A 13430-nucleotide genomic window follows, 5' to 3' on the forward strand; every position below is an offset into this window, starting at 1 on the left:
ACTTCATCCACCCCCGCGAGAGAGGTCAACAACACCTTAACAACCAGTGTGATCAAAGACAGCTGACAGATGGGAAAGAACCAACATAGAGACTTGGGGTGAAATCCTGGCCCCACAGTAGTCAACAGGAATTTTGCAACTGATTTCAACAGCGCCAAGATTTCACCACTGATCTTTGTCTGTTATGAGATTATCAGTGAATATATGGTCTCTATACATAACCAGTTCCAAAACCAGACGGAAAGGGTCTAAAAAGATCTGAGGCCTCAAGATATTGCCAGAATTGCCTTGCTTTAATTTTCTCAATAATTTACCTCCAAATGGAAGATCAGAAACAGGGAAATAACTCACTAGACCGACATCATAAAGAGTTTTTTTCTTGAACATAGGCCTCACAATTTTGTATTTGAAAGGCTGGTGCCTTACAGATCCGTGACTAGTTCCACTGACTATTGCCCTTACTCTTGTCAACGCTTATTTCTGTTTTATTGAGTCACTTCAATGGGCCTACTTCTGTACCTGAAGTTAAGGAACATGCATAAGTGTTTTCAGGATCTGGGCCCCAAATTTTAACTTAGATTACTACATTTATGAAAAAGTTAAAGTATATTCAAAAACAGGCTAGCTTACTACATAAAGAAAAAACAGTTATTCTGTGTAGTATATAATAGCCTATTATAAGAACAGCTATTGGTCTGCTTTCTCTATCCTAGATGCTCATTCCTGTCTTTTCTATTTTATGTAATAGAATTGTTTAGTCTCTACATGTTACATATTATATTACTTCCATATATATTGTTTATCACTCTTGGGGATTAGAGTGCATTTTTATGTACCAGGTTAACCTAATTTGGTCAAAAGATAAACCTTAGCTATTTGATTTCAATAGGACTGTTCACATCCTTAAAACTTAAGCATGTACATAGGCATTTGCAGGATTGGGGCTCCCCCCCCCCCCGCAATTTAGTTGGGTTTGAACAAATTAGCAACTTCTATAAAAATCTCTGAATTTGAGTTTCAGTGAGGTCACTATGGCATGGAATACAGGCCTGTAACAGTTTTGATTGTCATTTTTAATTTTAAAACCAGAGATCTCTGTAAGCTCAACAGAACAGTTCTCTTAAGTGTGAAATTCTGAATTTGCTCCAGTAGTCACACTTAGCTAACCAGAGATTATCTGAGACCAGCAGAGTCAACTGTCACTTTTCATGTGGCTTCCAAAAATAGTTCACATTTTAATGCTAAGGTAAGATTAATGTTTTTACCATTCACTGTCCCGTACTACTATAGTATTCCAGAACCTACTCTAGTTCACAGAAGTTTGACATGTCACATTTCATTTTAGCTACTGCAGTACTAGAGAAAGATACACATTTCCTAAGCAGTATTGACAGACAAATCTTATGAACACCAACCAAAAAAAAAAATGCCTGTAGATTTGTATGCCACAATTACACAAGAGTGATTTCACATGTTCTACTTTAGGATACCCTGTAAAATCAAAAATAGGCACAGAGCAAAACAAGCCCTAAGGGAGCACTGCATTCATCAACACAATAATATGCCCAAAATTGAAAACATAGAAAAGACAAAATGTTTATAACTTTTCCATTTAATATAAAGTAATAATGGAATAGCAGGTGTCCTATTCAACTTATTCATAAATGATCTGGAGAAAGAGGTAAACAGTGAGGTGGCAAAGTTTGCAGATGATACTAAACTGCTCAAGATACTTAAGATCAAAGCAGACTGTGAAGAACTTCAAAAAGATCTCACAAAACTAAGAGATTGGGCAACAAAATGGCAAATGAAATTTAATGTGGATAAATATAAAGTAATGGAAAAAATAACCCCACCTATACATACAATCTGATGGGAGGCTAATTTAGCTACAACTAATCAGGAGAAAGCTCTTGGAGTCATCGTGGATAGTTCTCTGAAGACGTCCATGCAGTGTGCAGCAGCAGTCAAAAAAGCAAACGGGATGTTAGGAATCATTAAAAAAGAGATAGAAAATAAGATGGAGAATATCTCATTGCCCTTTTATAAATCCATGGTATGCCCACATCTTGAATACTGCATACAGATGTGGTCCCCTCATCTCAAAAAGGATATACTGGCATTAGAAAAGGTTCAGAAAAGGGCAACTAAAATGATTAGGGGTTTGGAACGGGTCCCATATGAGGAGAGATTAAAGAGGCTAGGACTTTTCAGCTTGGAAAAGAGGAGACGAAGGGGGGATATGATAGAGGTATATAAAATCATGAGTGATGTGGAGAAAGTGAATAAGGAAAAGTTATTTACTTGTTCCCATAATATAAGGACTAGGGGCCACCAAATGAAATTAATGGGTAGCAGGTTTAAAACAAATAAAAGGAAGTTCTTCTTCACTCAGCGCACAGTCAACCTGTGGGACTCTTTGCCTGAGGAGGTTGTGAAGCTAGGACTATAACAGGGTTTAAAAGAGAAACTGGATAAATTCATGGAGGTTAAGTCCATTAATGGCTATTAGCCAGGATGAGTAAGGAATGGTGTCCGTAGCCTCTGTTTGTCAGAGGGTGGAGATGGATGGCAGGAGAGAGATCACTAGATCATTACCTGTTAGGTTCACTCCCTGTGGGGCACCTGGTATTGGCCACTGTTGGTAGACAGGATACTGGGCTGAATGGACCTTTGGTCTGACCCAGTATGGCTGTTCTTATGTCCTTCCTCCCATTTTTTTTTTCAAATTCTTGATGTTTCTGGCTTATACAAGTAAGATACCAAACCCTGGAGCCCTTATTCATTTTTCTTCTCAACTAAAACTGGTATCAATGGGGACTTTGCCTATGTATGAGCTGAGTTAAAAAAAAACAGACTAAGGATGTCAGGATTGGTCTCAAGACGGTCAAACAGAATAAAGACTAAAGATGGGTCAAGAGAGCTGAGCTTTGGTTTTGCAAAACTCAATAGTACTGGTGTTCTGGGTACAAGATCAAGTTTTTAACTGAAATACCAAAACCTTAAGACACTTGAAGGGGATTGGATACAAGGTTCCAGGTCTAGATCATCTCTAATAGGAACCACACATGAAGTGCTCACCCAGTTTTGTGACTGCTTGTGCAGTAAGTAGATTTCAGTTTAATTGGAGAGAAAAGCTGAGGTTTGAGGCCCATATTTTCCAACACAGTTAACACATTCCTAGAAAAATTAATACTACTTAAAATTATAAACACACATCAAAGGGAGAACGGTTGCCTTCCGAGTACATGCAGAAATTTTCCACAGACCACCACAGCATTTCAGATTTTACAATTCCACAACAATTATGATGCCATGCTATCTCCTCTTAAGTACTGAAACTTACCATGTTTATCAGGTGTTCCTGGAGTAGTAAATGCTGAGTATTCTATAACACCAACTCAATAGTCATTACTGGCTTCATCAGGCTGGCCCTTTATATTACCTCCACTCAGCTCCGCCAGGATGGGCAGCAAAGCCTCTCAAATACATACAACAAAAATCTTCACAATCAAACATTCCTTTCTCCCCATGCATTCCTCCTTGGGTGGGGAGTTTGGCAATGCTACTCCAGAATTAGGAGGCATAGTCAGTTAAATTCAGTCTCATTCTCCCTGGCCTTGGAGAGGTTAGCAGCCAGTCTTCTTTTTACCAGTGTTTCTATTTCTATGACAAAGAAGGGAGATTACATGCTGCCCTGATTTCTAGGACTTGCCCTGTTTGGCAGAGACATTGTGCCCTGCCCTACACTACAAAGCCCCTGATCCCAGGACCTAAAAAGAAGAGTTGTCTAGAGATTTTCCAGATATTAGCTAAGACCTGAGTAAAAGATTTTTGTGTGTAGACAGTAGGGAGATTTGGGCTAAAACCCAAGAAAGAGCCCGAAGTATGTCTGCAGTGAAGACATAACCACAGCATCTGCCTCTGTCATTCTCTGAGTCTTTATCTGTTGCAGAATGACTGAAATGAGTTAGCTTCACCCTGAAACTTCCCCTCTGATCTTAAAAGGCCATTATACCCTGTTACAAGTCATTTTTAAAGAGAGTCCTCTGTCAGCGGTTACCACATTATGGTATCTTTAATATTAGATCTGGTCACATAATGAAGAAATTTAGTCATGAATTCAATGGGGAAAATGAAAAAGAAATTATTTGATCAGCTATATTAAATACATCACATCACTATATGCCCATACATATACAATTTCTGACTACATTCCAACGATATGTGGGCTGTGGATAAATGGTGGTGGCACAGCATAGTTTGACATCCTACAGACTTTTCTAAGATATGGAATTCTTTGCCTGGACATGATCCTTGCCAACAATGATCTGTCAATAGTCTAAAACTAAATGTAAACAAATAAGAATCTTGTTAAAGCAATCCTTTAAAAATGTCATATAAACCTAGCCTTCCAACCTTCCCCAGACCTCTGTAACATTCTAGTTTCATCCAGTGTAGTACTACAGAAAACAATATAGTGAATGTGGCATACTCTCAAATCTGTCAGGTGACAGAGACTGACAAGGCCAGGAGCTCTGAGATGAAAGTAAGACACTGACAAACATTACTTATGTGGTGTCAAAAGGCCTGACCACACGCCACTGAAGTCAATAGGAATCTCTCCATTGGTTTCAAGGAGGTTGAATTTTGCTTTTTGTAGGAAATTGCCATTGAAGAAAAATAGGTGTAACAGACTTAGGCTTTCAAATAAAGTATTAAAGGAGGAAACAATGCACATTCACTCCCTGTTTTAATAAACATAAATGACTTCCAATGCCAAGGAAGAAAAAGACCGATGAGAGGGTAAAATAAGGGCCTTGAACTGTGAAAGAGACAACTGTATTTATATTCCAGGTTTAGAATACTATTTATCAGAAGAAATGTGTTCTGTTTGTACTATATAAAGTGACAGTCTGTTAAGCCATTACAGAGGCAAAATAATCCTTCACCATCTCAATCAAACAAAAACTGTATCACCATTTCCTGTCTTCACCTCTTTGAATCTCATCAATCATATTTCTAAAAATAAGCTTATTTTCAAGGATATTTAATTATTTTCAGTACTTCAGAGTCTCTTGTACTATTTATTATACCAGTATCATTTCCATCAGTCTTCATCTTCATGTTTTCAATTTTTCTTTCGGTCATCAACATTCTTGAACTGAAGTTTTCAAACTTCTTATCTGCAGCAATTGTAAACTCACTTGGAATACATCCAATCTTTTACCAATATCCATGGCGTTTTGAAGGCTGTCATGATTTGATGAGCCAGACCTGTGTCTTCTGATAGTGTAAAAATGAAAACATACATGGTCTCAATGCATACAGATTACACCAAGTTTACAATGCAATTTCCAATCTTCCCTGGAATTGTTTCTTTTTTGTTTAGTGTATTTTAAGCTACCTATAATGAATGTGATCCAGATAAAATAATTAAAGACATAACATTCTAGAAATTGTGAAAGTAAATCTCAGAGTGCATTCCTGTATAAGACAACTCCACTTCATATATTCTAAAGCCTTGATCCAAGAAAACACTTAAATCCCATTTACTTTGATGGGATTGAAGCACTTGCTTAAGGATGATTGCTTGACTCAGGGCCTAAGACAGGAATGAACATACAGAGCCACACCTAGCCCCCACTGTGGCCAATTTGTCTTTGTCTACCAACACAAAGCTGCTTTACTGGTAACCTGAGGATTACCTCTGCATATTTTGGTACTTTTATCTGGTTGTGAGATGCCTATGGAACAGTGGCAGTGAATGGGAAGCTAGAAGAAAAGGATAATGGCAAGAAGAGTGGTGAGAAGGACTAGGAAAAATGGAGGAAGTAAGGTGCAGAAGAATCAGAACAGATGGCATGGTAAGGTAGAACTGACATGACAAGTTATCAGGTGGCAAAGGATAAATGGATAACAAGAGAAAAGACCATCAACACCAGCACCAGGGACCAGACAACTAAGGGCAATATAGAACAGGAATCTTTTAGTTCATACCCACAGTGTCCACGTGAGGGAATTACAGCGCAGCACTTTGGTGCACAGTGCTATCTGGAACCCTGTAGTCCCAACTGTGGGACAGTGTAGGCAGGCCCTAAAAGTGTTGATATGGAGAAAGGCAAGCTCTTCTATTAGGAGTAGAAAAGGACAGGAAAGGCAGTTTGCTGTGAAGCTGTATTCTTGTTGCCATTGCTGCTGGGAGCTCCAGCTGGCTGTTGGGCTTTCAGGGGAGCTGGGAGCTTTTAAACTCCACCCCTGGAAGTGCTGGTGGTCACATAGGAGGCCACCTATGGAGGTGCTGCCAGCATCAGTCATCCTGACGTAGAATCCCAAGGGCTCCAGTTGTGCTTCAGAGGCCAAAAAGGCCCTGTTCTCCTTACCCACTGATGCTGCTGATGGCCCTTTGCTTAGATCTGAAATTAGTGTTTAATTACGCATTTATCCAAACTGAACACCTGTCACTAAACTACAAATGAACATATAGAGGAAACCTTCAGCTTAAAAAAAGAGAGATAATTTAACAGTCTGCAGTTGGCCATAGCTCCTCCCTAGCTGGTGACTGGACTAGCAATTATTCTGAAATGGTAAAAATTAATAACAAGGAAAAAACTATCTAAGGTCTCCCTAGGACTAGAAAGACTAGAAAGTTTCCCTGACATTCTGAAAGATACAAAGGGAACTCTTGCAAACCATTTTCAAAGTTTACAACTAATTAGATTCTACACCATGTGCTGTGTTTCAGGGGCCATTGTCCCTGAGCGGCTTAGCTCCTTGTTATGTGATACAATATTGTAGCAGGCAGTAAATGATCAGAATAAAAGTGAGATTATGAATGTATTGTGTAAACCTTCTGCCAGGTGGTTAAGAGCAGCAGTGAGGGCTGGGATCAATGTATCTAGTGTTCCTCTTCACAAATATATGAACTGACTCAAGACCCCTCTCAGAAACCTAGGAAAAAGAAACAAACCCATCCTGGGTGTCCTTAACAGCCAGAACTTTCCCACTTGCAAGCATTCCAAGTCTGTTTACAAACAAGTGAATCTTTGTTAGAGGGAAGGGAACACATTCATAAATGTGGGAAAACACAGCAACCAAATATGTGCGCGTGCGTGCGCACACGCACACACACACACAGAATAACAACTCCCTTCCAGCCATTTGGCAGTAGTCCACCTAACTCCCTTCCTACCCACTGGGGAGACTGTCCCATAGTTGAGAGTCCCATGGCTGCACCACATCACCCATGTACCAACCCTACTCATGATTTGCCTCAGTGACACAGTTGTCCAATTTGCAGGTATATCTCCACTCCCAAGGGAGATGCTTGACTGGTTCCACCTCGAAGAACTACCACTTAAACTAGCTTAATGATTCAGCTTTATTAAGGTGCTGTGTAGCCAGATAAAACTCTATACCAGCACTTGTATCTTTTTACCAATAGAAGGAGTAGAAATCTGTTTTTTCCTCTGGAGCTTTTGGCTACATTGTTTAGAATTGTTTCTGTACGTTCTGTCTAGGTTTCTTATTAGGTAACACATATTGATTACACAGAGTTCCTAGATATACCACAGACAGCAGTAGCATTTCTCCAACCTTCCTCACCAATGCAATGTAACCGAGATACTATGCTGGCTGGTTGAATGAATATTTCTTGGCATTTCCTGAAACAGCCCAAGGAGTGCGGCTCCTCCCAGTTGTTGGGAAGTGACTCTGTGAAGAAGTTCAGGGTAAGAGTATGCTTCCCGCATCAGGAGAAAGGGAACTTGTCCTACTGATGATGTCCAAAACAGAAGCTCCAGCAATAATAAATGGTTGGGGTTGTGGTTCTATTGCTTACTGTGCCTGTGTTTTGGGGATTTGGCCTGATTAGGCTTATCCACCAGGAAATAGACCGTGAGGTCACATAATAGTACTTTAACCCTGACCTAGGATCATATCTAGATAAGAAAGGGGAAGTTCAGTCTCTTTGCCCATTCAGTCCTTCACCTTTTTGATGAGACCATCAAAAGTTAGTGCCATTACTGCCAGCTGTAAGGGTGTTTTTTTCAGATGTGAAAACTTGTCCACCAGGAACTAGGTTTAGGCTACCATTATTCATTTCCACATAGCCAATGAACAGTTGTCAGCTGGTGAGCACTTTTAATCACTACTGTGTTGGGTTGGGTTCCAGATAAGTGCTGTATGTAGTCTGAAAATGAACCAGACTTAATCTTGCATACAATCAGGCTGATCAATCAAATGTGCTATAGCAAACACTATTAGCTTAGAGAGATGGTAAACATTATGGTGGTGTGTGCTTTAAAAACACATTTAATAATGGCAATAATAATGGAACAAATCCTTAGAGGAGCTGAGCATTCTGCATTCTTACTGATAACAATGAGAATGCCTGTGCTCAGCATTTGGCCCAATAATCATGATACATGCCAAATAAGGCACAAGTAGTATCATTACCCACTGCTTGTCTGGATCTATTAAACTTTATTGTTTTAGGCAATACTTTATTAAGTTTGATGGTAAAGTTTTCTGCACATAAAAGTAGTAACTCTTTGCTTATAATTTTTCTAGTCTCCAATGTGTGATTTCCAGTGGTAATGGCTTTAATGACATTTGCCCAATTATCCAGCTGTCTGAGATATTTCTAAGGTGCCTATCACCATGGTATCTAAGCATTGACAAGTATATGACAAGAATTACATAAAAGAGTAATGTGTTCTATAGTAAAAGGATAATTCCGTGTTTTATAGTGTTTTCTTCAAAAGAATGCAACCACAATTCATTTAAAAAAGAATACCCTTTTCAATGAAGCAGAGATAAGAGAATTTGTTTTTCCCCAATGTGAAACTTCCCTTCAATTATGATAAGACAGATGCTCTTGCCATCTCAGTTCTATAAAACAATAAAGAAAACCTCTTTTGATAATTTTTTATTTTAAGTAAAACAAATGCTCAATCAAATAGGCATAATAATATCAGGTAATCTTTCTGATCTACTTATGAGAAATCATATTTCTCCCCTGAATTTAAGTCACTGGAAGACGGTCCTTTTTTTGAATACCCCAGATGAATGTTATCAAAATAAATGTTCTAACTAGAGGTAGTACATTGTTCTGTCTTCTATCATAGTTCCATTCACTTTAAGGCTCATAAAAAACGATACAAAAATCATTGGAATTAGGGCATCCGAAAAATTAGCTCGCATCAGCAAAACAAAGGAAAAGCAAGTATGTCTCAGACTTTTTTTTTAATTTTCATAGAATCATAGAATATCAGAGTTGGAAGGGACCTCAGGAGGTCATCTAGTCCAACCCCCTGCTCAAAGCAGGACCAGTCCCCAGTGTTTGCCCCAGATCCCTAAACGGCCCCCTCAAGGATTGAACTCACAACCCTGGGTTTAGCAGGCCAATGCTCAAACCACTGAGCTATCCCTCCCCCCCCCCCCCAAATTTTCTACATTCCCAGTTCAAAACTATCTTTGACTTTTACTTAGGAAACTTGCTGGACTAAAATGGAACAATCCTCTCCCCCTTGGACTAACCCTTACATACTTTATTTGGCAACAAACAAATGATCTTTCTGCACATCTGATATATGATTTATATCTGGAACTGAAATTCTAAATTACTGTATATTAACTATGCTTTCTCTATTCCTCCCATTCCCTCCACTACAAATATTGTATTCTTTACATCCAAAAGTCAAGCTAAGGCATTTATGGAAAGACTGAATAATCCTTATTAATTACACATCATGTTTATTGACATGTTGTTTTTATTTGTATTCCGATAATATCTGGAGGTCCTCATGACAGATTGTGCTAGGCACTGTACACATACAACAACATAAATGGTTCCTGCCTCAGAGAGCCTCCAAGTTACAAAAGGTCATGTAATGTCTTATCATCAAGTCACAGCTTCACATGATACTGTTCACTCTGTACATTAGTATTTGCCGCTGAGATATCCCCATGTTTTCAACAAGATAATGCTTCTTTGGAATTAAGCAGAAAAGTTACTTGATTCTGCAAACAGCAAAATCTACTTGCTTGAATGTATTCTCTACTCCTCAGTCCTTACAGGGCTCAATCCTTCAAGGTGCTGAGCACTACTACAAAGTCTTGAGTCCACTCCACTCCTGCTGAAGTCAGTGGAAATGGAGAGTGATCAGCACCATGAAGGATCAAGCCCTTTTCCCACAGGAGAACCCAATTTTCAAATGTGAGCACCTAAAGCTAGGAATCCGATTGCTTATAGAACCAACTTCAGCGCCTGATTCTGCACTACTGAAATCAATGGGAGCTTTGCAAGACCTATCAGATGGGCATTTCAATATATTCTCAATGCTGGAAGGGCTCTAATATGGTAGGTAGATTTTCTACCTTTTTCTTACATATGATGTAATGGGTATCTGCCCCACACTCACCCTGCAGGATTTAATGCAGGCCAGATGAGCCAATTAACCAATTAGGCAACTAATTAAGGAGGCTCAGCTGGATAGGAATAGATGGTTCCTATAAAGCTCAGGAGTTGAAAGCAGAAGGGGCTACTGGAAAAAAGTGGACACTCCCATGAGGAAGGGAGGAGTGAGTAGGGACTGCAAGCTGCAGTCGCTCCTTGGGAAAAGTGAGGAGACTCTGGGAACTGGTAGGCCCAGGAAGAAAAGGGGAACCATTAGTAGGAAGCAACCCAGGGAGAGAGCAGTGAGGCCAGAGAGAGAGAGAGAAGGCCCAGACTGCTGAGCTGAAGGTCCCTGGGCTGGAACCTGGAGAAGTAATCAGGCCTGGGTTCCCCGACCAGCCACTGGGTGAATGGCACTGAAGCCATGAGCAAGAAAACTGCCTGGGACTATTGAGGAGCTAAATCCACTCAGAAGGGGGAAACACAGATAGACGCTGTGGTTCCTGAGGCTGCAAAAGGGGCTTCAGGGGGACAACAGAGATGGAGGGATTGGCATTGGCCTCAGGCTAATCCCCAGAGTACCAGAAGGTGGCACCAGCCCAGTGATGAACGGTGTATCCCATCAAATATGGGAATAGCAAATTGTTTTCAATGTATTCATACTAGATTGTGAATGCATGTGGAAATTATCTTTTTGATGTTTACAACTGTACCATAGACCAACTGACAATGCATAGCCTTCATATTTTCAGCAGTAGGCCTTAAAGAATAAAACTGTTTATTCTTGTGTAGGCACATGGATGTTGTCATAAATATAAAGGGAAGGGTAACCACCTTTCTGTATACAGTGCTATAAAATCCCTCTTGGCCAGACGCAAAACCCTTTCACCTGTAAAGGGTTAAGAAGCTCTGGGGGAAGGGGAGAAATTGATCTAAGATATGCAACTTTAGCTTTGAGAATAGCGTATCTGAAGTCGACACATCTTAGATCGACTTAGAATCACTTACTTCACGTCCTCGCGGTGCGGGATCGATGGCCGCCACTCCCCCGTCGACTCCACTTCTGCCTCTCGCCATGGTGGCGTTCCAGAGTCGACGGCAGAGCGATCGGGGATCGATTTATCGCGTCTACACTAGATGCGATAAATCGATCCCCGATAGATCGATCTGGCGGGTAGTGTAGACATGCCCTCAGATAACCTCGCTGGCACCTGACCCAAAATGACCAATGAGGGGACAAGATACTTTCAAATCTGGAGGGGGGGGAACAAAGGGTTTGTCTGTCTGTGTGATGCTTTTGTTGGGCACAGATCAGGAATGCAGCCTTACAACTCCTGTTAAGTTAGTAAGTAATCTAGCTAGAAATGCGTTAGATTTCCTTTCATTTAATGGCTGGTAAAATAAGGTGTGCTGGATGGAATGTATATTCCTGTTTTTGTGTCTTTTTGTAACTTAAGGTTTTGCCTAGAGGGATTCTCTATGTTTTGAATCTGATTACCCTGTAAGGTATTTACCATCCTGATTTTACAGGGGGGATTCTTTTACCTTTTCTTTCATTAAAATTCTTCTTTTAAGAACCTGATTGCTTTTTCATTGTTCTTAATATCCAAGGGTTTGGGTCTGTGTTCACCTGTACAAATTGCTGAGGATTCTTATCAAGCCTTCCCCAGGAAAGGGCGTGTAGGGCTTGGGGGGATATTTTGGGGGAAGACGTCTCCAAGTGAGCTCTTTCCTTGTTCTTTGTTTACCACGCTTGGTGGTGGCAGCATACGGTTCAAGGACAAGGCAAAGTTTGTACTTTGGGGAAGTTTTTAACCTAAACTGGTAAGAATAAGCTTAGGGGGTCTTTCATGCAGGTCCCTACATCTGTACCCTAGAGTTCAGAGTGGGTAAGGAACCTTGACAGATGTCTTAATGTATTATGAGCCATTTTCAAGCGTGAGTAGTAGCCTTATGAATGGTTTATATGAAAGAAACTTTTCCTGTATTAGAAAGATAATGTCAGGTATCTGAACTGTGTTGCAGCATCTCTTTCCTATGGATTTAAGCAGTTTTTTGTGCAGTATCTATTTTGTAGTGATATAGTGTGAGATCCAGATGTGACTGAAGTCAATGGCAAAGTTCCCATTTAAGGAAATACAAGCGCAGGGCCATACTGAATACAACATGCCATAATTTTCATTATTTTTATATGCACCTCAAATATTTCATCTGGTATTAAAGTATGAAAGTTACATAAAACTTACCACTTCTTCATGGGTAGCACTTTCTACATTTATGCCATTAACCTAAAAATGAATATACCATAGAAAGAAAGTGATTTGTAACATATAAATAACATAATAAAAATAAACATTAAAACTTGCTTAAAACAAGTATGTGTATGGAATAAATGTACAATTTACTGACCTGTATTAGTGCATCTCCTATAAATAACATTCCTGTTTGGTCAGCTGTTGGGGTTACAAAAGCAGTATGTTAAGTGAAAGACTTAAATAATGACATATATTGCTTCAGCACTTGTTTAAGCACACTGTTTGGAACAGTGTAACATTTTAAACTAATTTTCTTGTGAAAATGCCAATGGCATAACGATCAGGAATCATCCAGTAAACCTAATAGATTGGTACCAATTTTAAGCAAATTAAGAGAGATACTTTCCATGCACAAAGGACTTATTTAATATGGAACACAAATGTCATTTCTCACTAATGAATGATTTCATTAAATTATCTGGAAAGTGTGATTCACATTTTTCATTAGTCTTGCTCAGACAGTAAAATAGAAATTCTAGAAGCTACTTAGCATCTTTTTTTTTTTTTTTGGCCTGGAACAAATTTACAGGAACTGGTATAATTAAAGAAGCTGTGCCTAGAATTTAATAAAACTATTAAAGATTAAGTTTGAATTTGCTCTGTTCAGGAGAATAACACAACATATTATATCAACCAGTAATTTGCATATTTTCTACATCATGAAATCAACAGGAATGACACCTTGGAAGGGCACACACAACAAATCTACTTCAAAT

General features: G+C 39.5%; 1 protein-coding gene across 5 annotated transcripts in view; it reads right to left on the minus strand.

The window, feature by feature from the left end:
* The window catches only part of SNTG2 (syntrophin gamma 2), a 487892-nt gene that overhangs the window by 186859 nt on the left and 287603 nt on the right, over positions 1–13430 (minus strand). For all 5 annotated transcript variants that reach the window (XM_075126433.1, XM_048845382.2, XM_075126432.1 and 2 more), the window contains exons 5-6: positions 12809–12852; positions 12646–12687 (exon numbers count right to left, since the gene is read on the minus strand). In XM_075126433.1, coding sequence (XP_074982534.1) covers positions 12646–12687; positions 12809–12852 — 86 coding nt within the window. The remainder of the gene's footprint in view (positions 1–12645; positions 12688–12808; positions 12853–13430) is intronic.

The sequence above is a fragment of the Caretta caretta genome, chromosome 3, assembly GCF_965140235.1.
Source record: "Caretta caretta isolate rCarCar2 chromosome 3, rCarCar1.hap1, whole genome shotgun sequence".
NCBI lineage: Eukaryota > Metazoa > Chordata > Testudines > Cheloniidae > Caretta > Caretta caretta.